The following is a 24,078-nucleotide window of genomic DNA, read 5'->3' on the forward strand; positions in this document are numbered from 1 at the left end:
TTCCACTGTACATTCACGGTCATCAACGTCAAATGGGTCCTTAATGTCGCCCGGCAAACGTACCATGCTTCTGTGGCCTATTCCCTTTCCCATTACCCTACATGACTACGTGCACCTACTCTCTCTCCAAATCGGCATCACTTCCCGCCCTGTATTCATTCTTGTCTGATGTGAGAAATCAGGAGCCATCAACGGAATCTCAAGCTCCCCCACCTCCACCCATCTTCCTGGCCCGCCAGGCCCTCTTCTCCCTTATTCCTTCCCTGCCCTCTTGAATTTCCAGTCAGTTCTCTCCATTTATGGCCAGATTCCTGTAGAGGGCTGTTGTTATTTCTCTCCTTCCATTTTCCTCTTGAATCTACTCCAACCCGGCTTTCACCTCCAATGCTCCATTGAAACCGCTCTTAGAAAGGTCTCTAGTGACTTCAGCATTGCTAGGTCCACTGATAATTGCTGGTCCGAATCCCACCTGACTTAGCAGGAGCCCTCGGTAGTCTTTAAAACCTTTCTGGCCTCAGCTTCTAGGATCCATCCCCTCCTGGTGTCACTCCATCTCTGGATGATCCTGCTGAGTCTCCTTTGCTGTTTTGTTGTTGTTGTTGTTGTTGTTGTTGTTGTTGTTGAGACAGAGTTGCCAGGCTGTTGTGCCAGGCTGGAGTGCAGCGGTGTGATCTTGGCTCACTGCAACCTCCGCCTCCCGGGTTCAAGTGATTCTCCTGCCTCAGCCTCCCAAGTAGCTGGGACTACGGGCGTCCACCACCATGCCCAGCTAATTTTTTGTATTTTTAGTTATATACATAATCATATAACGTGGTGAAAATTTGGGCGACACACAAGGTTATTAATTTTGAGGTGGAGTGGATGGAATAGAGAGGGGCGATATAGTCGGGGTTAGAGATGAGGTTTCGTCATGTTAGCCAGGATGGTCTCAATCTCCTGACCTTGTGATCCACCTGCCTCAGCCTCCCAAAGTGCTGGGATTACAGGAATGAGTCACCACGCCCGGCCTCCTTTGCTGTTTCTTCTTCAGCTGCCTAAACCCTAAGTGTGACGTCTGTCCTGCTGGGGCTTGGACCAGGAACCTCAGAATGGACTGATCAGCAGCCAGTGTAGCGCAGAGACTGCCACTTACTCTTGGGAGGCTGAGACTGGTTAAGGTGTGGGGGTGCTTCCCCAGGCTTGGGGGCAGAGGCCACATTTTATTGTGAACATCATACTATGTTTGGTATTTGTCACTGGTGATAGCTCTAGAAGCTGTGGATCACCAAGAGACCAGAAGAAAACAAAAGAACAAGTTTGGGAAGTCCACAAGGCATTTTATTCCACAGGAAGAAAAATGATGACTCTGATATGAGAACCAGACTCAAGAGTCTTCACACACTGGTGACTGTAATAGTGTTTACATAATAGAGAACCAGATATTTTTAGAATTTTATCAAGCAGCTACTATGGTATTTTGAGGCACAGATCATACTTACAAACAAAGTGGCCCTGGAGCCTTCAGAACGTTGCGATGAGCACCCACCAAGCAGCAAGACACTCTTGGGATTTGGGGAAGGGGCCGCTTGTCTGTTTTCCACTGTGTAGTGACCAGGCCCAGGGGCTGGGGAAGCACTGGCCTGGCTCACCCTTCAGTGAGCACAGAGAAGCAGCGACAGCCAGGGAGTGACACGGGTCGGCCAACTGTGCTGGGTCAAGGGACTGGGTAGCTTTGGATACCCATTGGGTAAGGAGTTACCCAATTTACTCTTATTCCATTTATTTTACTTTCCTCAGAGACGAACTGTGTGTTTGAAGCAGAAAGAAAAGCAGTAGAAATGATCTTAACAAAGTCTTAGGCATTGCTGGCTGAATATCAGTTTACAAAGAGACGGGGCATTTAAGGAGCCAGGGGCAGGGCCTGTTTCCTCCAAAGCTTTGGATGTTTTCCTGGTGAGAACCAGGAGGGGATGTCAAATGCCCCTGAAACCTTCTGGCCTTGTCTGGCCCAGGGCTGCAGGGCAGGGGAGAGCTGAGAAGTGGAGCAGCTCGCAGTTGGCCCTCCCATCTCCCACCCAGCCCCGCCCTAGATGGTCTTTGGATTCCATTTTCACATCTGCCTCTCCTAAGGTGCAAATGTCAAAGTGCTTGGTTGTGCAATCACAGGAGATGGGCAGCTATTTAAAGAGCTGATTAAAATTAGAAAGGAGCCCAAGGGGGGCATCTGAACACTTCTCTGGATTCCTCCTGAAGCACCAGCCCACAGGGCAGCCCACAGCTAACTTCCTCAGTCAGGTCTGAGAACACCCAGCACTGCTGCGGCCCAAAGCAGATTTTCTTAGTAACACTAAACTCCTTAATCTCATCAAGAGATTTCAAGTGACTTTGTTCCAGAAGGTGATAGAAGGCTCACTGACGCATACAATCAACCCTTCCGAGAGTCTCATCTTTTAAGAGATCATGATCTCAGGCAGTAGGTTACTGACGACAAAAACCACAAGCCAGACCTGTGGGGGTGCAAGGAGGGAGGCTGAGGAGGAAGCTGCGGAGGAGCTGCCACTTGGCTGTATCCTGCTGCCATCTTGTGCAGTGCGTGAGTGCTGAGACAATCATCACCACCCCCCAGCAAGACACACACAAACTAAAACTCACCCAGTGCCGCAAAAGCCAAGTTTCCATTCTGCAATCCACTAACTTGGAGTTCAGCAAAGGCAACCAAGCCTCGGAGTTCAAGAAAGCTGATCCTTGAACACTATGTAGCTACTTGTGCTAAAGCTCCCTTCCTTCCTCTCTGCATGCGTGCACACACACACACACACACACACACACACACAGACACAGACACAGAGGGGAAGTGGGAGAGGAAAGGGAGGGGAAGAAGATTAGCTTCATTTGTGTCTTGGAAGGATTTGGGTCATGAGTTATAAACACCAAAACCTTCCACGCATCCACTGATCCACTGAGTCATCCCAGACTCAGCTACATGTGACAAGGTTGTAGAAATTGATTAGCTTTATTAAAATAAAAATTTAAAAATCACAAGGTGACTCATTCATTCTAAAGTGAGGCCCCTTTTCCCTTCTCCCTATCTGCTTAATCCTTACAGAAAAGCGAAACACCAAAAACAAGACCCAGGGCGCTCATACCAGGCCTTGCTCCCAGCAGGAATTTAAAACCAAGGATAAGAGATGCCTTCGTCAAATCTTGGTTCCATGAAAAACTTACCAACGCAGCTTTTTAATACTCCTATTTCATCCCCCTTTCTGGAACTCTCCCCGCTCCCTTCTCATCCTGGGGTTTCCATCCTGTGTCCCCTCGGGCTGTGGAGCTACGATGCCCGCCTGTGGCTTTATTAAAAAGAAAACAGTCCCGGGGCTTTGTTCTTGGTTGCTGCTGCCCAGGCAGGAGAGCACTCTTATGTGGATTTCTGATTTGTTGCAATAGTTCAATGGGACTTTTTTTTTCCTTCTCAATCAACAGAGTTTACCAATGTTCCCAACTTCTCTAATAATAACCTGAGAAAACTTACAATGCTGACTTGCACCCATGTGGTAATGGAGCACAGGTTTCCCCCTAAGTTTGGTAAGACTAGTTAGGAAAAAGCCAAATGGATAACTTACAACATAATTTGTAAGAATCTAAGCACTCTTTGTAAAATGGGGGTGAGAAATTAAAAGTGGGCTCCCAAGCCCCTCTCCTAGATCCTTCTGAAGGGCCAGCGCCAGTCCTGGGTGCCACAGCTCACAGCCCAACTGGACAGCCACGATGTCAAAGGCGTCCCTTTCAGGACCACAGCCCTCACCTCAACCCACTTTACTGGGAATACTTTAGTCTCCAAAACTAAGACGTAACATTCTTTAACTTTTAAGAATGCCTTTCTATAGACAGTATCCTGAATTAGACATCTAGAATTAGTGCAATAGAAGATCCAATATAACTTTATATTACTTTACAGTTAACAAACCTTTACACATAGCACAGGCCCTGTTCAGAAACGTTCCTATGTATTTACAAACACACTGTTGTACATATATACATGTTAACAAAATACAGGGCAATCTAAAAATTAGATTCATCTCAGTACATGTTTTTAAACGTTATTTAACCAACACCTTTAAAAATTATTTCCCATAATCTAAAATAACTCCCTGCCTCACAAATTAATACGATTTCCATTTGTACTTTTCCTCATGAGGATTTACTTTCCCTCATTCCTTGACAACTTCCCCAAACCCGACTCCGGTTCTGCTGCTAACGTCAGCCGAGACCTGGGCCTCTTTCCTCCTGGTGGGTCTGCGCTGTGTCGGGAGCGCCCGTCTCGGCAGCGGGGCTTCAGGAGTCCAGCTCCAGCTGTTCTCGGTTTTCGCTGAGTCTTAACATAAGCTGCTGTTCATAGTAGAGGCTCTTTGCGTAGTTTATTTCTTGTGACAACTTGACAGCGAGCACCTCAGATTTCACGTGGACCTAAGGAGGAGAACAGGATGGGTCACCTGTCCCCAGGATGGGGAAATCCAGGAATCAGATCCACCCAGGTGGCGGCTCCCAGCCCAGCTGCATCTCAGGATGGGATGTACACGTCAAAGAAACAGTGATGGCCGGGGCTGCTCCTGCTTCATTCGCACTTACAAGTCTGGGGTGGGTCCCTGCAATTTTTTTTTTTTTTTTTTTTTTTTGAGACGGAGTCTCTGTCGCCTAGGCGCAATCTTGGTTCACTGCAACCTCCGCCTCCCGGGTTCAAGCGATTCTCCTGCCTCAGCCTCCCGAGTAGCTGGGACTACAGGCATGTGCACAGCTAACGATTTTTTTTTTTTTTTTAAGTAGAGATGGGGTTTCACCGTGTTAGCCAGGATGGTCTCGAACTCCTGACCTCGTGATCCGCCCGCCTCGGCCTCCCAAAGTGCTGGGATTACAGGCATGAGCCACCGCGCCCGGCCGGTCTGTCTTTTTAAACATTCCCCAGGACTGTACAGCCAACCCATACTCACCTGACATTTGGGACCTCCCCCCCACGGCCATAACTGATCTGCAGAGGTAAGACCAAGAGCAAGAATGTGGGATTCACATCTAAGGTCTGGTGATGGCTTATGAAGGAAGAAGAATCAGCGAACAAAAGCCTCTAGGTCTTTCTTACCACAAACACCTCTCTGCCCACCTGCTTTGAAAGGGGCAGAAGTATAGTGGGCGAGGCTGCCCACCTGCTATAGTGAAGGGATCTGGAGAAATACTCACACTTTGAGGTGCTCGCCCTCTTCATCAGCCAGCTCTAACTTAAGCCAATGACCCCAGGGGAGCCTTACACAAGTCCAAACAGGCCCAAGTGCATTCATGAGCAGGGGGAGGCCAAAGGACTCCGGAGGAGAGAGGCCCAATAAGGCTGGCGCTATTTCCAATCCATAGAGAGAGCAGAGGTGGGCAGGCCCTTTTGATTAATGTATCATTCTTGAATGCAAGCTTCAAAATCCGGGTATACTGGGTGAGAATGAGCAGGACTAACACCTGGGTGTCATGGCAAGCCACCAGGGCCGACTGGCCAGAGACAGATCCGCAAGAGGCTCTGCAGCCAGCTCTGGTGCCAAGCCACTCAGATTTGAACCCCGGCTCCTCAAGGTCAGCTGTGTAGCCTTGAATGAATCACCTGCTATGACCAATAGTGAGGAGGGGATGACAGCAACACAGTGATCAGACAACCCACAAGACAGCCAGCCCTCTAGGAACGTTAGCTATTCGCAGGAGCTTTATTATTTAAAAGCCTTGTCATCACGATACCTTGTCCCCTTTGGAGAGAAAGTATAACTTTTATTTACAAATACTTATTGAGCATGCTAGATGCTACTAGAACAAAAGTTACGGTTTCCACTGTTAAGGAGAAACAATGGAGAAACCAGCGTGAGCTCCAGTGCTTTCTTCGATTCGGTGCACTGAAGAATCCCATTTTGGGAGCAGAAAAACCCTGTGTGTTGTGTTAGCTGTTCCTTATCACCAACGAGAGTAAGTATTGTTACCCTCACTACATCTACGGGTAACTGAGGCACAAACGTTGTGAGGCAGTTAACGTTCCCAGGGTCACCCATGGGCCAGCTGGGAGGGCAGCATCGCCCCGTGAACATACCCTGGGCCCCTCCCATGTTCAGGACTGAGAGGCAGCACTCCTGGGAAGGGCTCAGCCTGAACCTCCTAAATGAGCTCCTGCTGAGGAGGGGGAAGCAGGGCCCCTCAGGAGCCTGAGAACAGCCAGGCACTCACCATGGGCTTCTGGTGGGAGGGGCCGGGGATGGACACTCCACTGCTCGTGCTCACAGCTTTCTTGGTCACCTGCACATACACCTTCCCATGGTCTTTGGAGACAAGGCAGTGGTAGAGGTCATCGTATTTGACTTCTAGGAAAATGGCTTCTCGATCCACGTAGTCTCCACTTTTCAGGAAGTAAACAGCTTTGGAGGAGATGAGCACGCAGTAGCTGTCAATGTTCTCCACAGCGATGAAGCTGCAAAGCGAGACGGGAACACAGGAGTGACACCTGGGGCTTCGCCCAGCATCAGGGGGAGGCCCACTGCGGGCTCTGTGGCCCCAGCGCCTGAGTGCGAATCCCGGCCCCCTTGCCAGGAAATACTTCTAAATCCTGAAATTCTATCTTGTGGGTGTTTGTTGTTTTTCTGTGAGCATTTTTGGATAGCTTAAAGCTTACAGAAAACTGTAACAATACTCTATTGGACAAAACAGAAAACACGATGCCTTTCAATGTGAAACTGAAGGAGCAGCTGAGAAAGTTCACTGCCTGGCAGAGGGGAGGGAAACATGAAGGGGCGAGAAGACGCAGCTGGGGGCACTGAAAGCTGAGGAGGGAAAAGCAGAATTAAACAGGTTCACCAAACGGCATGCCATGAAGAGACAGCCTGGCGTTAAAACACCTGCACCCCCCATCCGCTTCCTTCCTCTCTAAGCTCAGCACCTCCAGGGACAGGGCACTCCCCCATCCACTTCATGTTCAGAAAACTCAAAGAGTCAGAAAACGCTTTCTTAGGTAAAACTGTCATCTTCCTTTTGGAAACTTCTAGTTGTTACTTCGGGAGCTTTAGGGCCCCTCCAAAAAAACTGAATTCCTCTATCATGGAGCTCACACATTCAAAGTGGAAATTTATGCACATCAAACCTCTCTGGCCACTGAATGAAGAGCAGTGAACCTTGGGAACAGTGTGACAGTTCTCCCGGGCCTGGCTGCCTCCCCTGCATCTTGTGACAGCCCTTCACAATGGGGCTGCAGTGTCCAGGGACAGCAGACAAGGATGGACAGCGGCAGGAATACTAAAGGCTGACGATGGAGTGGCAGTCGAGCTCCTGCTGGCAAACTGAATTGCTCAGAGCCAGGCTCCACCTGGAAGTGTTCTGAAACCTGGGTCCAGAACGGCGTTGTTCCCAGGTCCTCTGAAGGAGGCAGAAGCCTGGGGGCAGGAGGTGGCCTGCCTGTCGAGGGGAGCCGGCTGCCAGGCCCTCGCTCACTTGGGGTCCGTGCAGGACGCACACCTGCTCTCTCAACTTCTCTAAATCCCATCCCCCTCCCCGCAAGGATCACAGGTTCTAACTTCTCTGTGAAGCATCCCCCACATACTCCAGCCCCTCCTCCACTTTTGAGCATTTAACTGTGGTGGCCCCCAAAGCATGGCCAAGCACAAACTCATTCTTTCCACATGTCCTGGATAAGTCTCTTTGCTCTCTGACTACGAGGTGAGCCCTCTAAGTGGAGTCCATATCTCACAGCCCCGTGTCTTCCTGAGCACCCCACAGAGTTGGCCACCCCATCAGCGCTCAGTAAGTGACTGCCTTGTTCCAGTTGCCATTTTAATTACAGACGCCCATGACAAAAACCGGGATTTATTGTTCTATTCTAACTGGTTGGCAATGCCAAAAATGTGGACTTGTAAAGTCTCAATGCTGAAATTAGAAAGACCCGCAGCCTCCAGTGTTTAGGCCACTCAGCACAGACGTTCTCACATCTTGCGCTCTAACCGCATTGAGAGCGGCAGCATCACTGAACAGAGTTGAATGGAATCTGAAATAGCTGGTCTGGGGAAGAAAGGAGGGCACAGGGAAAGACAGAAAGACAGACAGAGAGGGATAAAAATGATCCTGACACAGAGAAGAGGTGACACAGCGCCAGCCAGAACCGGCGGGGACCTGAGCTGAGACCCGGGAGCAGCCTACATTCCTGAGCATCGGTGGGCCTGGTGCACAGCCACTGAGGCCATCACGGGCTCTCCAAGGAGACTCCAAAGTTGGCCACCATGATTGGGATGACAGCAGGAATGTGCATGAAAAATCCAACTGAGATGTGAGGTTCCTTCCTCTAGGTGAGCACAGCACAGGCACTTCCACCTCACTGCCCAGCCCCCAGCCCCCAGCCCCCAGCGCCACCACATTGGGCACTCGACATAGCTGACATTTACATGTCAGCCAAGGGCTTCCCATCCGGGCAGATGCTGTCACACCCAGGCCAGAGTGGCCGACATGACTAGTGTGCTTTCCATCCTGGAACACTTCTACAGGCTTTAAAACAGACTCTTTTCCAAGATGCCCCAGATGGTTCAAGTCCTCCATCAGGCCAGAACCACTTCTGGAGGAGGGGTGACTCTGAGCTGGGATGCCCTCCGGAAAAGTAGAGAGCACAGTGAAGGAAACAGGCCGAGCCGGCAGGAAAGCCCGGCCTGCTGGCTGACTCTGGCCGAGTCCGTTGCTTTCTTGGTAGCTCAGACTCCTTCATCTCTCTGATGGAGAGGGTAATCCCTGCCAGTTTTCTTCACAAAGTGAGCACGGAGGTCAAGGAATTCATGGCCATACAGAAAGGTAAGTGGAGGAAGGCAGTGCTTTCACTCCACACGGATCTCTGTCCTGTAAGTCCAGGACCCTGTGCATGCCCCGAAGCTGCTACATATTTCTGGAAATTGTGCATGAAATGTTCTAAAGTCCTTTCAAATCAAAAGCAGATCAGAGCCAAGGGTCTGGCTGAAGAAAGGAGAAGGGAGAGAGTGAAGCCACAGCTGGAACTGGGCAGTGACCCCAGGGACCAGGCGGCCACAGCTCTGTCCCCATCATCCTCCTGCGGCTTTCCTGCATCCCACAATGGCCAGGGCTTTGGGTTGCATCATCATCGTTATTATTATTAATTTTAATTTTTTCTTTTTCTTTTTTTTTTTTTTTTTTTTACAAAATCTGCCAAACACATCAAAGAATAATAAACAGCTCCAGACCAGACCCCTTATCTAATGGAGCCTCATACCAAACTTGTCACTCTGTGAGAGAAGCAGCAAAACTCAGGGTGGTAAGAGAAGCCTGGCAAACGCGGCACGCTCCTCGCCCTCCCCTCTGCCCAGCTGCACCTTCTTCCGTTCCCTTTCCCTAAAGCCACAGGCAATTCCCCCTCCCTAGCCTAGTTCTCCCAGGCTTTCCTTTGCCTCACTTGAGGTTCCTTGAGTGCTCACACTGCTTTGTAGTCTCGACCCCAGGCTCTCCTGTCTTCACTGCCCTTAGAATCAAGCTTCCCGCAAGGCCTGCTTTTGGTCCACGAATGAGTGACTGTTGGAAAAACCTCAAGGGAAGAAGGCCACCGTGGTCTCAGGTGGCCCTGAGCAAACTCCCTCTGTTCTCTGATCTGCTATTAACTGAGAGGAAAGGGGAGCAAAAAAATGCAGCCAGAAACACACAGCATCAGATAAGCTTTATCCTTCCAATCTGAGACCTAGAGAAACACACAGCATCAGATAAGCTTTATCCTTCCAATCTGAGACCTAGAGAAACACACAGCATCAGATAAGCTTTATCCTTCCAATCTGAGACCTAGAGAAGTCACCTCAGTATTCAGTCGACACATTTTAGGTTGCTGTAGATACTATAATTGATTCTATTTAAAAAATAGGATTTTTATACTATTCTTAAACCTCGGTTAAAAGTTTCAACTCTTGGGGCAGAGCATGGTGGCTCCCACCTATAATCCCAGCACTTTAGGAAGCTGAGGTGGGAGGATCGCTGGAGCCCAGGAGTTTGAGACCATCCTGGGCCACATAGTGAGACCCCATCTCTATTAAAAAAAAAAAAAAAGAAGAAGAAAGAAAAAAATTTTGACTCCCCTTTAAGGAAAGAAAGAGGATACTCTGGGCTTGGGGCTCAGTGTCGGAAAGTTTCTTCTGAGAGAAGGGAAGGCTGCGGCACCAGCTTACACCCTTTTCCAAGATGACAGGTGCTAAGAGTGGGTGAATCTGCCAGGAGCCAGTGCCGCCTTAGTAGAATGCACCGTCATTAATGACATCCATAAACCACGAACCACGGGGCATTCTCAACAACAGCAGCCATGGTAGCATCAACAGCAGCCTCAGGCCTCCTCTGGGGCAGGTCACAACGTCCTCCCAAGCCACACTGCAGCCTCGCCAGGGGAGCCAGCCACCCTGATGCCAGTCATCTCCGCCTCTCACTTTGCCCAGAGCTTCCCCATCCTGATGTGTAGAACCCCATGGGTCTATTCCGCGGGGCCACTGTGATGGTGTGAGCTAATCTACGTGCCCCACACAGAAGAGATCCGCAGTTAATGGTGGCTCTTCTGTTGAGAACAGGTGCCCAGTTACCCCAAACCTGTGGGGGATGACCCCTCCTTTCCCCACACATCCTCTCATCAGCAGATTGGAGAGAGATGTCTCTCTAGAAGGCCACATGGAAAACAGACTCATGACCAACTTCTCTCAGGGAGAAATCTGCCAAGTAACTGTTTCAGCCACTCTACTTAATTTTCCTCCTGCTCTTTTTTTTTTTCGATATTAACGCATTTATATACCTGATTCTACTCCCTCTGGAGTCATTTCAAAATCAGAAGCATTCTGAGACGCCTGACTCAGAGCTCCTGGAACAGGCTCCTCTACCCCTAGGCGTTACCCACCCCAGGTCCACCTATGGCCCTGACTCCATGTCTGGGCCCAGTGTCGCTCTGAGTGCCAGGCCCTCTTCGGGGACCTCAGCACGTCCACTGGGGACATGCTGCTTCTCCAACCCTTGCTCTTCAGCACCCCCAGCCTCATCAACCAGACAGGCAAGGAGCCCGAAGCCACTCTCAACCCTCCTCCTCACTCAGATTCCAATTTAGCAGTTGAGGGATCCACTGATGCTGCCTCCTAAACGCCTCTCCAATCTGTCCTCTTCTAGTCATCGTTACAGCCACTGTGTTCAGGCCTCTCCACCTTCTACCCGGACTACCCCACGGGCCTCCTAACTGGCTTCCTGCCTTCAGTCTCTCTACCTGCTGCTGTCAAGGTTTTATTTTTCATGAGGAATTTTGAGTGGGATCCTCTTCCTCACAATCTCACTCCCACCTACAGGAGAGGCAAGCTCCTCGGCATGACCACTAAGGTCAGCCTTCAGCAACCGGCCTGGGAACCCACCCTTCCAGCCTCTGCTCCTTCTTTCCACACGTGCTGCTGCTACAAAAGGCTGACCCCAAATTCTGCAGACCTGCCGTGAGCTCTTCTGTCCCGTGTCTCTGCCCAGCACTGTGTTCCGCCCAGGCGCCTTCTCTCCTTGGCACATTCCTCCGCCTCCTGCAAGGTCAGGCGACTCGTCCAGTGCCTTCTCTGTGAAGCCTTCCCTGGCTTTCCAGTATAAATTAATCACTTCCCATCTGTGGTTCCATAATACGTTGCTCATACTTCTATTTTAACAGCAATATATGTTATAGGTTGTTGGTAATACAGTGTCTGCTTCCCCTGCTAAACTGTGAACGCACTGAGGACAGAGGAAATTCCTTACTCACCCTGGCACATAGTAGGATTCAATAAATGTATGCGTTAGTCTGTCTCAGAAAATGACACTGGCATTAGGGTAAGGCAAGAAATTTGCCAGTGCACAGGCAACTTTGGATGCTGGACACATGTTACCAGTAGGAAAGTTGAAAACCTCTCTTAGAACTCCTGATTTAGCTTTTAAAGATTTAGCAAACCTTTAACTTTATCAGAGTAGCTGAGCCATCTGCCAGATGCAAGTTTTAATTCAGAGGCGTATCAACAAATGGCCAATTCTGTAAGTGTCAACAGTTACTAGTACATTATTTCCTGGTTTAGGAAATGGAAGCTAATAAATTCTATTCCATTCCTCAGAAGGAGGAATTGTTTTTATTTTGAGACTGTATATGTTACTATAAGGTTTGTATTTATAATGATATGCTATTAGAATCAATATTATATGGTGTGCTCAAAAGTTTTCCTGATTGCTCTCTCTCTGTGAAATTTCTCAAGGAGACAAGATACAAAAATCTTAAACAGCATGTTTACAAAGTAGATAAGAAAAGAGACTTTTACTCTTGATTTTATTTTCTTTTATACTCTTGGATTTGCTAACCATGCATATGAGTATCTTTTTGAGACAGGGTCTCACTCTGTCACCCAGGCTGGAGTGCAGTGGCGTGATCTCAGCTCACTGCAGCCTTGACCTCCCAGGCTCAAGCCATCCTCCCACTTCAGCTTCCCAAGTAGCTGGGGCTACAGGTGTGTGCCACCATGCCCGGCTAACTTTTGTATGGAAGGGGTTTTGCCATGTTGCTCAGGCTGGTCTTGAACTTCCGGCCTCAAGCGATCCTCCCACTTTGGCCTCATAGCTCTTTGTGAGGCTAAGGTGGGAGGATGACTTGAGGCCAGGAGTTCGGACCAGCCTGGGCAACATGGCGAGACCTCATCTCTACAAAAAATTGAAGAGGAACGACTTATCTGGCTGGTGGATACATAGGCTACTTTTATTTTTTATACTTTTCTGTATTTAAAAAATCCCATAAATGTTACTTTCTAAAACTATATTTAAAAAGTACAATTTAAATTGTCTTAATTCCAGAAAGCAGTACATTAGAGCAGCTTCGTAGGTCACGTGGGTTGCTCATAAGCGTTTTTTAAAAGGCAGGAGCCACCCTACTGCTCACCAGCCTGGTGTGCACCGTTATATGCGATGCAGTATTAGAAATAAAATAGGTACCTTAAAAAAAAGAAAATGAGTTTCTCGCCATAAATGAGACATGAGTTAGAAAGAAAAATTAATTTCACCATATAGGACAAATTTTACTTTAACATCATCTTAATCCAGATCCTGTTTCAAAACCAAAATTGAGAAAGATGGGAAGCAATGACAATTGTGCAACTTATCAGAGGAATATATGATTAATTTGAAAGTGAAGACTTTTCAGCTGACCAGACCAGAAATCATACGTCGGTAACTATCTTTTTAATATTAATTAATTAAATAGAATGACAAAATTAAATGCAACTCGATCTGGGAGAACAAAGTTGAAGTCACCAAGGCACTGGGGACTTTGTGGGGTTTTCACTCCATCGGGAAATAATTACACAATATTTTCCAGAAGTGAAACAGTGAGCCTAACTGGAAAAAAATGTGGAAACATTTAGTCAGAACAGTAGAGCAAGGTATTAAAGATCCTTTAAAGGGGTTAACTCTGAAGGGAAATATGCAAATAATTAGGTCTTTAAACATGTTTTTAATTACAAATCTAGGATAAAAGTCAGAGGTATAATTTGGCGCTCGTGGGCTTTTCCTGAAAACTCCTTTCTTGCAAAGTGATGAGTGTAATGTTCACTCCACCGCGAAGACCCAGGCTGACAACTGAGGACACTTCAGAGGAACATGCGACACACTCCCTGATGGCTTCTTCCTTGGACACTTGGGAAGGCCGTGGTCACATGCCTCCTTCAGCATTCACTGGCAAGATTTAACCCACAACTTGGGTGGAGACACATGGTTTTCATCTTTAAAGTCAAAATTCATTCATGCCAATATCTCTTCCTAGTTCATATGAATTTCATGAGTTTCATGAAAACTGTTTTACTGATTTCATTTCGATTCCAGTTTTTAGCTCTCTCTGGCTCTGTTTTTCAATGTGTGTATCTCACTGGGAGCAGTCCTATGTTGGCTGTACCACGCAATTTCTTCTATTGCAAACAAATTTCACAATGACCAGAGATAGTTCGACTTGAATAGAGGTGAATTGGGGAGGAAAGTGAAAAGAAAACATGCAATAATTTATAATCTCATTTAGCCTGTGACTAAAAAACCCCCAAATGAATGGAAAATGGACGCATGTGAACACAAATGCTGAACTGCAGCTCTCTGGCTATATGTACTGGGTACCTATTAGATGCCAGGCACTGTTCCATGTGCTGAGGATGCTTTCCTGAACGGAACAGGCAAAAATCCCAGCCTCACAGGGCTGCCATTGTAGTAGACTCTGCACCACATCCTGCCAGACCTGAGAAACTTGGATGGGGGGTCTCTAGACCCCCCATCCAAAGGCTGAAAGTTCCATCTACAAAGCAATATCAAGAGCAGTCATGGTACCAAATCCCTGCCCCAAGGAATGAACTGGAGCAGTTCTGGAGTGAACTGATGGGCACTCTGGGCACTGGACTGAAACGGCAGAACCTATTAGCAACACCTGCTGTGGACAGAGTTACCCCCTCCCCGCCAATTCATATGTGGAAGCCCTAACCCCAATGTGACCATTTGGAGTAAGAAAGTAATTACAGTTCAATTAAGTCATAAGGTTGGGGCCCTGAGCTGATAGGATTAGTACCCTTATAAGAGACACCAGAGAGCTCCCCCTCTCTCTCTGCAATGTGGGGACACAGTGAGAAGAGGGCTATCTGCAAGCCAGGAAGAGAACCCCCACCAGCAGCAGAATCAGAAGATGCCTTGATCCTGGACCTCTCAGCCTTCAGAACTGCGAGAAGACAAATTTCTGTTGCTTAAGCTGCCCAGCCTATCATATTTTATAATGGCAACCCAAGTAGACGAAACAAGAAAGTACAACTCCATTTTCAAGAGACCTTCTGATAACACCACAGGGGTCACACAAGGCACATGTAGGAAGATGCCATTCTATCCGGCAAGCAACAAATACCTTCTGGAGTTGGCTTTTGATATCCCCATTCAAATACCGCCATGAAACTATGAGATGAGATCTACTTAACACTGTCCCTGACAATGACTCTGAAGACTATCCTGACAGTTGACGTCTATTTCAGACATTCCTCCACCCACCGAAAAACACCCACAGCACTCAGAATCCCCCCAAGCTCGCTTTACCTTAAAGGAGACGGCAAATAAGCATTAGAAGAAATTAAACTAGTATTTTGCTACTCCCAGACACAACTAACTGCTTTCTCTGGGCTGGTGGTTCTAACACCTATTCAGGTTATAGAGCACTTCCATGCTACCAGGATCTCTGCAAAATATCCTAAAATAGTGAAATACTTAATTCTACCATGTCAACTAGGAATAATATCACTAACTGAAGATATGACAAGGTATATAAGGCTCCATATTTAAAGAGTAACGAAGCAATCTTAAGAAAAATACATTTCCAAAATGTCCAACTATTAGTTGTTTGCTATTTGTTTTTCTGTTTTGTTTTGCTAGCATTCTGCGGCAAAAATGGGATATCAAAGTTTAAGAAATTTTTACAGGAGAAAAACCTTAAAATTGAGAACATTTTATTCATGATCTTCTCTCTTTGAACTAACTAGAAAGAGACTGCCATTTTCTAGACACAAAACACTAAGGCCAGGCAATGGCACACAGTTGAGAACCACTCCTTTGCGTAAAAGGCTGTTTACCATCAGTTATATCTAAATCTAAAAAACATTTGGGGCAAGGAATTCTTTGACCAGATCTAAGGTCCAAGAGTCATGAAAATAACTCAGATCAGATGGAGACTTCTCAGGATCAAAAGGAGAAGAGGCACAACTCAGTAGACCCACAGGGCTGGTTTCCCATGCTCTAACTTACAATTCGTCCTGTATGTTGTCTGTGAGTTTGAAGAGCTGCTCCTGTCCTTCCGCCTGGCTCTCAGAATATCGGGGAAGCAGCCCCTGGGGCCCCGTGCAGCAACGCGGTTTCCGAACCCTCTGTGCTTGAGTCCTAGATAGGTAAATGGACAAAAAGCCAAGAGGTTAAGTGTGCAGGTTAAAATGATTTTCCTTTCTCACTAAGACAAAAGCACTCTGTAATACGAGACATACTTTACATTTAGTGAACAGAATTAAACTACAGTACGCCTGTGAATGCACCATGAAATAGTGGTTAAAGACCCTCATTTGACTCTGAATCCTGCCTCTACCATTTTCTGGCCATGTGATCATGGATAAGTTGGTTACCTTCCTTAACCCTCAGTTTCCGTTTTCTCTCTGAAACAGGATGATGACACCTACCTTACAGGACTGCTGTGAAGATCAAATAAAACAGTGCCCGCCAAGCCTGGTCCTGGCGGATGGTGAGCTGCCCACCAGCGGCGGCTCTCGTTCCTGCGGTTATTACTATAATAGATCCCCCCGGGCCGCACCCTCTTTTTCTAGGCATCTCTTCAGGAGAGCCATTTTTGGATTTGTGATGGGTCTGGAAGAAAATCCTGGGCACTTAGTAAGAACACGCCAACCCTTGAGACTTCTTCTAAGATGAGGTCAGTTGCTTGGGCAAAGGGTGAGGGACGTGGTAATCATGCGAGGGGAAGAATGCCCCCTGGACCTGGACCTGGACCTGGCCCAGGCCACAGGCTGGGATTCTGCAGAGGCTCTAACTCGGGCCACTCAGCTGTCAGCTGCCTGGAGGAATCTGCTTTGTTATGGCTTTCAGGGTAGGCTGATGTCTTTTTCCACACAGCATATACAGGGTAATTGCTAAGTACTTTCTGGTGTTTTCCTAGAAACAGGAGTGCACATTTGTCTTGGAAAGGCTGTGCATATTTCAGACGACTGATAAGAGTGCACTGGGTCTGTCCTCGGCCTTGTACTTGCTGTACTTATTATCTGTTCCTGGAGCTCACTGAAGCAAAACACTCCTCTCTAGACAGATCTAAAAGAGAGGAGAAGGCTTACACATTGAATCAGCACTTCAGAAACAGGAACTAACAGTAAGCAGCATAGAGATTTACTTACAAGGGCAGAAAGTGCCCTGGTGGGCAAGTCAGGTTGGAAATATGGACAGAAACAACCCCAGAAACTTGTCACAGGCCATGCAATGGGCCATGCACAGCTGGGATAACTGAAAAGTGCTCCCGAATCCAGGTCAGCACTCAGTTCATCAGGCTGTGACATCTGAAGGACAGCCCCATACCTTGGTGAGGTTTAATGTGTGCTGGAAAGACAAAAATCCAGCAATAATTTTACAAAAGTTCAATTATAAGGACGTCTTCAGTACTATTAATTGTACTCTCTAAGGGCAATACAAAGAGACTTTATAGAAGTTTCAATGATCTGCACTAAGGGAAGGAGTAAAAAACCCATTGTGTTTTTATCACACACTCACATACCCTGCCAGTCTCAATTCTTCCTTCAAGACGCAGGCTTACAGTTGGCTACTCAGAGCCCAACTATCAATTGAAAGTGGGGAGGGCAGTATAGGGGCCGCTGCTAACCCGTCAGCAGAGAAGCTGGACGACTGCTGCCGAGAGGATGCTGGTAACCTCTGCAGGCAGGGGGGTTGGGGGAAGGAGCTTGGCGTGCCTCTCCACGTAGCAGAGCTCTGTTCTTACCTCCTTGCCTAGCAAAACACTTGCTGTCATTCCAATAACTGCCTACACAGGCTAATAAAGTATCCTTTCCCCAAGGCAATCCTGCTGACCTCTCTGTCAGGCTGCATGGTAGAAGCCCAAAGGCTCTCCAAGAGGAATATGGCAGGGTCTGCTTCCTCATCACTTTCAACGTAAGGTTTGATTCAGACTCGTCTCAACATATCTTCCCCAATCAACTGGGAGGCCTGCAGGCTCAAATTCAATATATATCCCAAATCTGACTATTTCTCCATCTCGATCATAACTAACAAAGGATCCCTGGATTTGTAATATATTATTACAGTAGTCTCATAATTTGTTCTCTTTCCTTCCATTCTTGTCCACTCTCCTCATGGCAATGAGAACGGCCCTTTCAAAAGATGTTACATCGGCCGGGCGCAGTGGCTCACGCCTGTAATCCCAGCACTTTGGGAGGCCGAGGCGGATGGATCACAAGGTCAGGAGATCAAGATCATCCTGGCTAACACGGTGAAACTAAAAATACTACTAAAAATACAAAAAATTAGCTGGGGTGGGGGTGGGGGTGGCGGGCACCTGTAGTCCCAGCTATTCAGGAGGCTGAGGCAGGAGAATGGCATGAACCTGGGAGGCAGAGCTTGCAGTGAGCCGAGATCGTGCCACTGCACTCCAGCCTGGGTGACAGAGCAAGACTCTGTCTCAAAAAAAAAAAAAAGGTAAGTTACATCAAGTCAGTCATCTGCTCAAAACACATTTGCTTTCCATCCCAGGTGGATAAACATGTTATTTACTGCTTGGCTCCCATGTGGACTGGAAGCTCCAGGAGAGTGGGAATTTGTTTCATTCACTGCATTCCTGGGATGGAGAACAGTGTCTGGTTTATGGTAGAGCAGCAGTCAGGATAAGCTGAATAAACGAGTGAGTGCCTGGTGGCTGGCAGATGGTATAAGGGCCATTAATTGAGCTAAACAGGAAGGCCAGTATGCAAGCTTTGGTGGAGAGTTTGAAGACTAAGGATTTTGAGCCCTGAAAGCAAAATCAACATTGAGGCAAAATATGAAGCAGCTAGAACCCCATCTTCCTGACAGAAAGGTCAAGGCTGTCTCTGCCCCACTGATCAAAACACAGAAAGGGACATGACGGCAGTGTCCTGAAGCGGACACTGATGACAGGCCTTTCCCTTACATGAAGCAGGATTTTCATTAGTACTCAAAGCTGAGGGAAAACATGCTACCAGGCAGGAGAAAACTTGCTGAAGTCCTAAATGCCTCTGGTGGATCCGAGGAAGCCAGAGAAGCCAACGACAGGCGGCTTGTTTCTGGACCCGAGCTCTTAAAAATTTAATCTCATGACAGCTCCAGAATAGTTGAGAATGGGAGTAAAGGGCTCACCTTGTTGATCTTCTCACACGATCAAACAGCTTTCTAGTGTAAACAGTTATTTCCTGACTCAGTGGACTCCCTCAGAGCCTTACCCAGGTTTCAGTGATCCAACCTTACCCCCACTCCCAATACATTATTTTTTAACCTGTAAACTGCAAACCCACCAAAACATCAGAGAATACAAAAGCAGAGTGGCTCCCCTGAGGATACACACTGACTATCGTTATGTTTCTTTTCTTGACTGTCTTCACAACAGGCCACAAACTATCTTCCCATTTCCAGGGTTCTTGACTTTTGATCAAACAATATCAAGGGCAAGGTTGGATTCAGTGCTCAACACTGCTGACTAGGGGAGCTCACTGTGGCATTCAAGGCTAATTTTTCACATCAACATGGAAGAAAAGACAGATGAGTTCAATTTTACCCTAAAAGGAAACATCTTCTGTTACAGTCTTATGAATACAAGGACTTCCAGAAGGCATACTCTTCCTAGAAGCAGAAAGCTGGATTAAAGGAATTTTCCCCCACTCGTGTATCACCTCATCAATGTCAGTGCCTGAAAAACTCTTCTTTCTTCTCTAAAACTCAACTAAAAATTTACCTTCTCAGGTCCAAGTTGGTAGGCTGTGGGTAGGGGGAGAGTATTTGAAGTCACTGCATATGAACAAATTTAGTTCCAATCTTAAAGAATTACTAAAATAATGTAAAAAGCTAACAGTAAGCTAGTGTTTTCAAACCTCGTAAGCCAGCAAAAAGTTTTAAGAGAAGTTCTTCAGCCCAGGCCACTGTGTGACGACGCTGTTTTCTTCATCTGTTGATGTGACACTGTACATTCAAGTAGGCCTTTAAAACGAGTATGACCATGTAACAGCAGTCCTACATTTGTTCACGCTCAGTGACAGTGTGTCCATTTTTAAGTGACTTTCCTGTATGTTCCAGTGAGCCTATGAGCACCTGGAGGGAAAGGACTCTAGTCTTTTTTTTTTTTTTTTGAGATGGAGTCTCGCTGTGTCACCCAGGCTGGAGTGCAATGGTGCAATCTTGGCTCACTGCAAGCTCTGCCTCCCAGGTTCATGCCATTCTCCTGCCTCAGCCTCCTGAGTAGCTGGGATTAGAGGTGCCCGCCACCACGCCCAGCTAATTTTTTTATATTTTTATTAGAGAAGGGGTTTCACCGTGTTAGCCAGGATGGTCTCCTGACCTCGTGATCCACCCGCCTCGGCCTCCCGAAGTGCTGGCATTACAGGCGTGAGCCACCGCACCCAGCCAGTCCTTTTTTTTTTTTTTATAACTGGTCTTTAGGACTGGGCTTATTATCCTCAGTTCAAGGCCCACTCTCATCATTGGGCTCTCTTTATTTATTTGAAATAAACATCTGTGAAAGCAAAAAGCAAAAAAAAAAACTCCATCACTCTATCGTGGACCACAAGTTGGTCTTCTGCCACCCCAAATCCCTGTTCCTCCTTTACCTAAGGCAGCCGCTGTTCTGAATCTTGTGTTTCTCATTCCTGTGCTTTTCTTTTTTATGTAGCCTTACCACATTTCAAAGGATGCTCCAGTACATTCTTGTTATGTTCTTTGGGTTTAGTTTTGGGCTTTTGAAAAAGGATGTCGCTGTCACACTGCTAAGATTCAGGTATTCTTTTGTTTGTAGCTATGATTAATTCACCATGTCTCTGCTTTATTCATATTCCATTGTATGACTATCCCATGATATATCCATCTTCCTGTTGATGGCACATGGGTTTCTTCCAGGTTCTGCTATTACAAATGATGCTATTATGAACATTCCTGTACGTGTTTCCTGGTGAACTTTGAGAATCTATCTAGGGGGAATTTGCTGGCTCACAAGATATAAATGTTCACTTAACAAGATAATCCAAACTGTGTTCGAAGTGGCTGAACCATTTTTACACTCCTGCCAATGAGGCATTTAAGGGGCCCTAGCGATCTATATCCAACACTTGGTATTGTCTAGGACAGCACTGTCCAATACATAGCTACTGACCACGTGTGGCTACTGAGCATGTGAAATGTGGCCAGTGTAACTAAAGGACTGAATTTTAAATTTAAATTGTATTTTGCATAGCACTGGTCTAGACTCTTGAATCTTTGCTGCTTGAATGGATATTAAATGTCTTCTTATTGTTTTTTCATTCCCATCTTCTCCTTTCAGCCTATAGCCTACAGCATAGCGGTACCCAATAAATACATAAATTAATAAATTTAAAAAAGTGGAGTAGCTGCAGATCCTGCCACTGGCGCTACAGCAGCAGATTAACGTCTAAATGACTCGGGCCCGCCACTGTTAGGCCTGCGGCCTCCCTGGTGGCTTTGTTCCTTTCCTCTGACCACCTTTGCTGCTACTTGGGCAGGGTCTTGATACAATAATTCTGGGGACAATGGATCACCGAACAAGAGGTGGCCAAAATCCACCCACTCACCTCTCCTTAGTCGACAGCATCTCTTATGAACCAACACTCAACCTAAGAGTCTGTTCAGCGCACATGCAGCAACTCTGCCTCCACAAACCTTTGTTTGGCCAAAGGTCTGCGGTATATTTAATTGCTGCCAGCTGGAGCTTGTCGGCCATGTTAAGCCCTCAGCTGCTGCGGTTTATAAATTTCACAGTGTATAGAAAGAAGCAGTCCTTCCAGTCAACCAGCTAATCCAGAATGTCAGCACCAAACCAACTTGAGCTTTGAACTCTATGAAAATGTCAGGGAGTCTGCTGTACAGCATAGAGGACTCTTCCCCCAGGGAAGGGGCTGTGGATACAGTGGCTGATACACTGCAGATATCCATCCAGTGAGGGCAATCAATACAGAGTGTGCCTGCATCTGGCCATTGCTATCTGACATACACCGGAGGCCCAAAACCAATGATCAGAGTAGTAACAACTCATGTCTTTTTTTAAAAAAATCAACAGTAAATCCAAACGAGGTGACACAGGCAGATCCAGCCAATTGCACTTGGTTGATCTTGCCTTTCAGCCTGAAAGTCAACATTTAGCCAGGTATTAATTATTCGTAGCTTATACGATGAGTAACTATGTCATAGTTCTGTTAGTTAAGACAGATGCTGTGCACACATACACATACCCCTACACAGCTTAATTTGGTTGAGAAGTCTGTCATGGCCAATGTCTATCAACCAAGTGATGTTCAAAAACAATCAGTAAGTGAGTAGAAAGTGTATGTCACACATGTGACGTTAGCATCACAGAATGTTTATTCAACTGATGGCTGCCATCTTCCTTAAGGGCTGTGTGATGGGTTGTGCTTGCATTCACTTTATGTATGTGTCCAGGGCTTTTGTTTTAATCAAGTATCTTACTGATATATACTGTGCTCGAGTGTGCACAATTAGACTGAAAACGAAGGTCAATCCAGACTACCTCTTCCAATACTGGTCACAGATAACAGCTACAAGATACCAGGGTTCTTGACCAAATGGCCTAATCAAACATTTGTCATTTCTTTAAGAGAAACCCCGCAGTCTGTCTAAATAGTACTGTCTGCAGTGGAGTAGACGAATTGGTGAAAAACCCTCTGGTATCCACAGCAGTACAATGTCTGCAAGCCCAAGAAGCCCACCATGCCGTGGGCTGCATCAATCTTGAACCTGTAGCTCCTACCATGCCATGGGCTGCATCTGTCTTGGACCTGTAGCTCCCACCATGCCGTGGGCTGCATCCATCTCAAACCTGTAGCTCCCACCATGCAGTGGGCTGCATCTATCTCGGACCTGTAGCTCTCACCATGCCGTGGGCTGCATCTATCTCGGACCTGTAGCTCTCACCATGCCGTGGGCTGCATCTATCTTGGACCTGTAGCTCCCACCAGGCCGTGGGCTGCATCTATCTCGGACCTGTAGCTCCCACGATGCCATGGGCTGCATCTATCTCAGATCTGTAGCTCCCACCATGCTGTGGGCTGCATCTATCTCAGACCTGTAGCTCCCATCATGCCATAGGCTGCAACTACCTCTGACTTGTAGCTCCCTCCTCTTGGCCACATGCATCTACTTCTAAAGATGAAGTGGAAAAGTATTTCTTCTCCATAAACAGATTTTACTCCTTTCAGTGCAAACTGTAATCAGAGAAGACTCTACTAGAGGATGAAAATTTCTAAAGTTTGCCTCTGTTTACATGAGAAATTCTTCCCCAAAGTTTCAAGAGAAAGAGAAATACACCTTCTAGAACCCACTCAAAGATAGTATTCAATCCGTAGGTTGGGACAATTTGGATTTTGGACACATGGAAAACAGGTTGGGCAGAAAGAAACCCTATGCTAGTAGAGATTGGTTCTTAAATGGAATTACTGACTAAGGATCCAAACTAGGGTAGCCAGAAAAACGAGCCTACTTAGAGCCCTGCGAATGGTTTGTGCCTGCCTCCTCCAGTCCCCTATTCAACCAACCTTTCCCAAACTATCATATGCAGAGGCCAGCACTAGGTCCTGAAGAAGACTGGGATGAATTAAGTATCCAGGGAGCTTACAGCAATTCAGTGGAGGAGATGAACAGAAACGGCAACAAGATCACAGCAGGGAAGCACTAGGAGAGACAGGGAGCACTAGAGTAGGCAGCATAATATAATGGCTGAGAGGATCAGCTCTGGAGCCAGCCTGCCCAGTGGGTTTGAATCCCAGCTCCACCACTTACGAACTGTAATCACAGGCAAATTATGTGACTTCTTGGAGCGATGGTTTTCTCATCTATAAAATGGGGATAATGATGGGTTGTTGTGAGGAGTAGATAAGTCAATACATGTACAGTGCTTAGAACAGAGTCTAGTACATAATAGGCAGTCGATAAAATGCTACCTATTCTTTTTATTAGTGTATTATTTAGAGTGCCATGGGTGCACACGAGGAACCCTAGTTGAGGTGTCTGGGATCTAAGATGGGCCAGGGTGCAACATCCAACCTCTTGTACTTAGTTTTCCTACTGGGGAGGCTCACTGCTTCAAACTGAAGTATTTTCCTTTCCCCTTTGCTTTCTCGTTAACATTCTACTTACCTCTCCCTAGAGTTCTCAAGTCATACATGCATAACACACATAAAATCCCATGTTGTACTATTGCCATTGAAAATGTAAGAAAGATGTTGATTCAAGAAATCATTAGAAATTATATTAATATTGTTAAGTTTTTAGCAATTT

The 24,078-nt window shown here is 46.8% G+C and overlaps 1 protein-coding gene and 1 non-coding gene across 7 annotated transcripts in view; both read right to left on the minus strand.

The window, feature by feature from the left end:
- Positions 1-1,295: 1,295 nt before the first annotated feature.
- The window catches only part of VPS13D (vacuolar protein sorting 13 homolog D), a 281,804-nt gene continuing 259,021 nt past the window's right edge, over positions 1,296-24,078 (minus strand). For all 6 annotated transcript variants that reach the window (XM_031007143.3, XM_055384705.2, XM_031007141.3 and 3 more), the window contains 3 exons: positions 15,796-15,927; positions 6,223-6,463; positions 1,296-4,443 (listed from right to left, as the gene is read on the minus strand). In XM_031007143.3, coding sequence (XP_030863003.3) covers positions 4,312-4,443; positions 6,223-6,463; positions 15,796-15,927 — 505 coding nt within the window. In that variant the 3' untranslated portion in view covers positions 1,296-4,311. The remainder of the gene's footprint in view (positions 4,444-6,222; positions 6,464-15,795; positions 15,928-24,078) is intronic.
- On the minus strand, positions 5,944-6,095 carry LOC115933364 (small nucleolar RNA ACA59). The gene has a single exon (XR_004069216.1). It is a non-coding gene; the product is annotated as a small nucleolar RNA ACA59 (small nucleolar RNA).

The sequence above is a fragment of the Gorilla gorilla genome, chromosome 1, assembly GCF_029281585.2.
Source record: "Gorilla gorilla gorilla isolate KB3781 chromosome 1, NHGRI_mGorGor1-v2.1_pri, whole genome shotgun sequence".
NCBI classification, from domain to species: domain Eukaryota; kingdom Metazoa; phylum Chordata; class Mammalia; order Primates; family Hominidae; genus Gorilla; species Gorilla gorilla.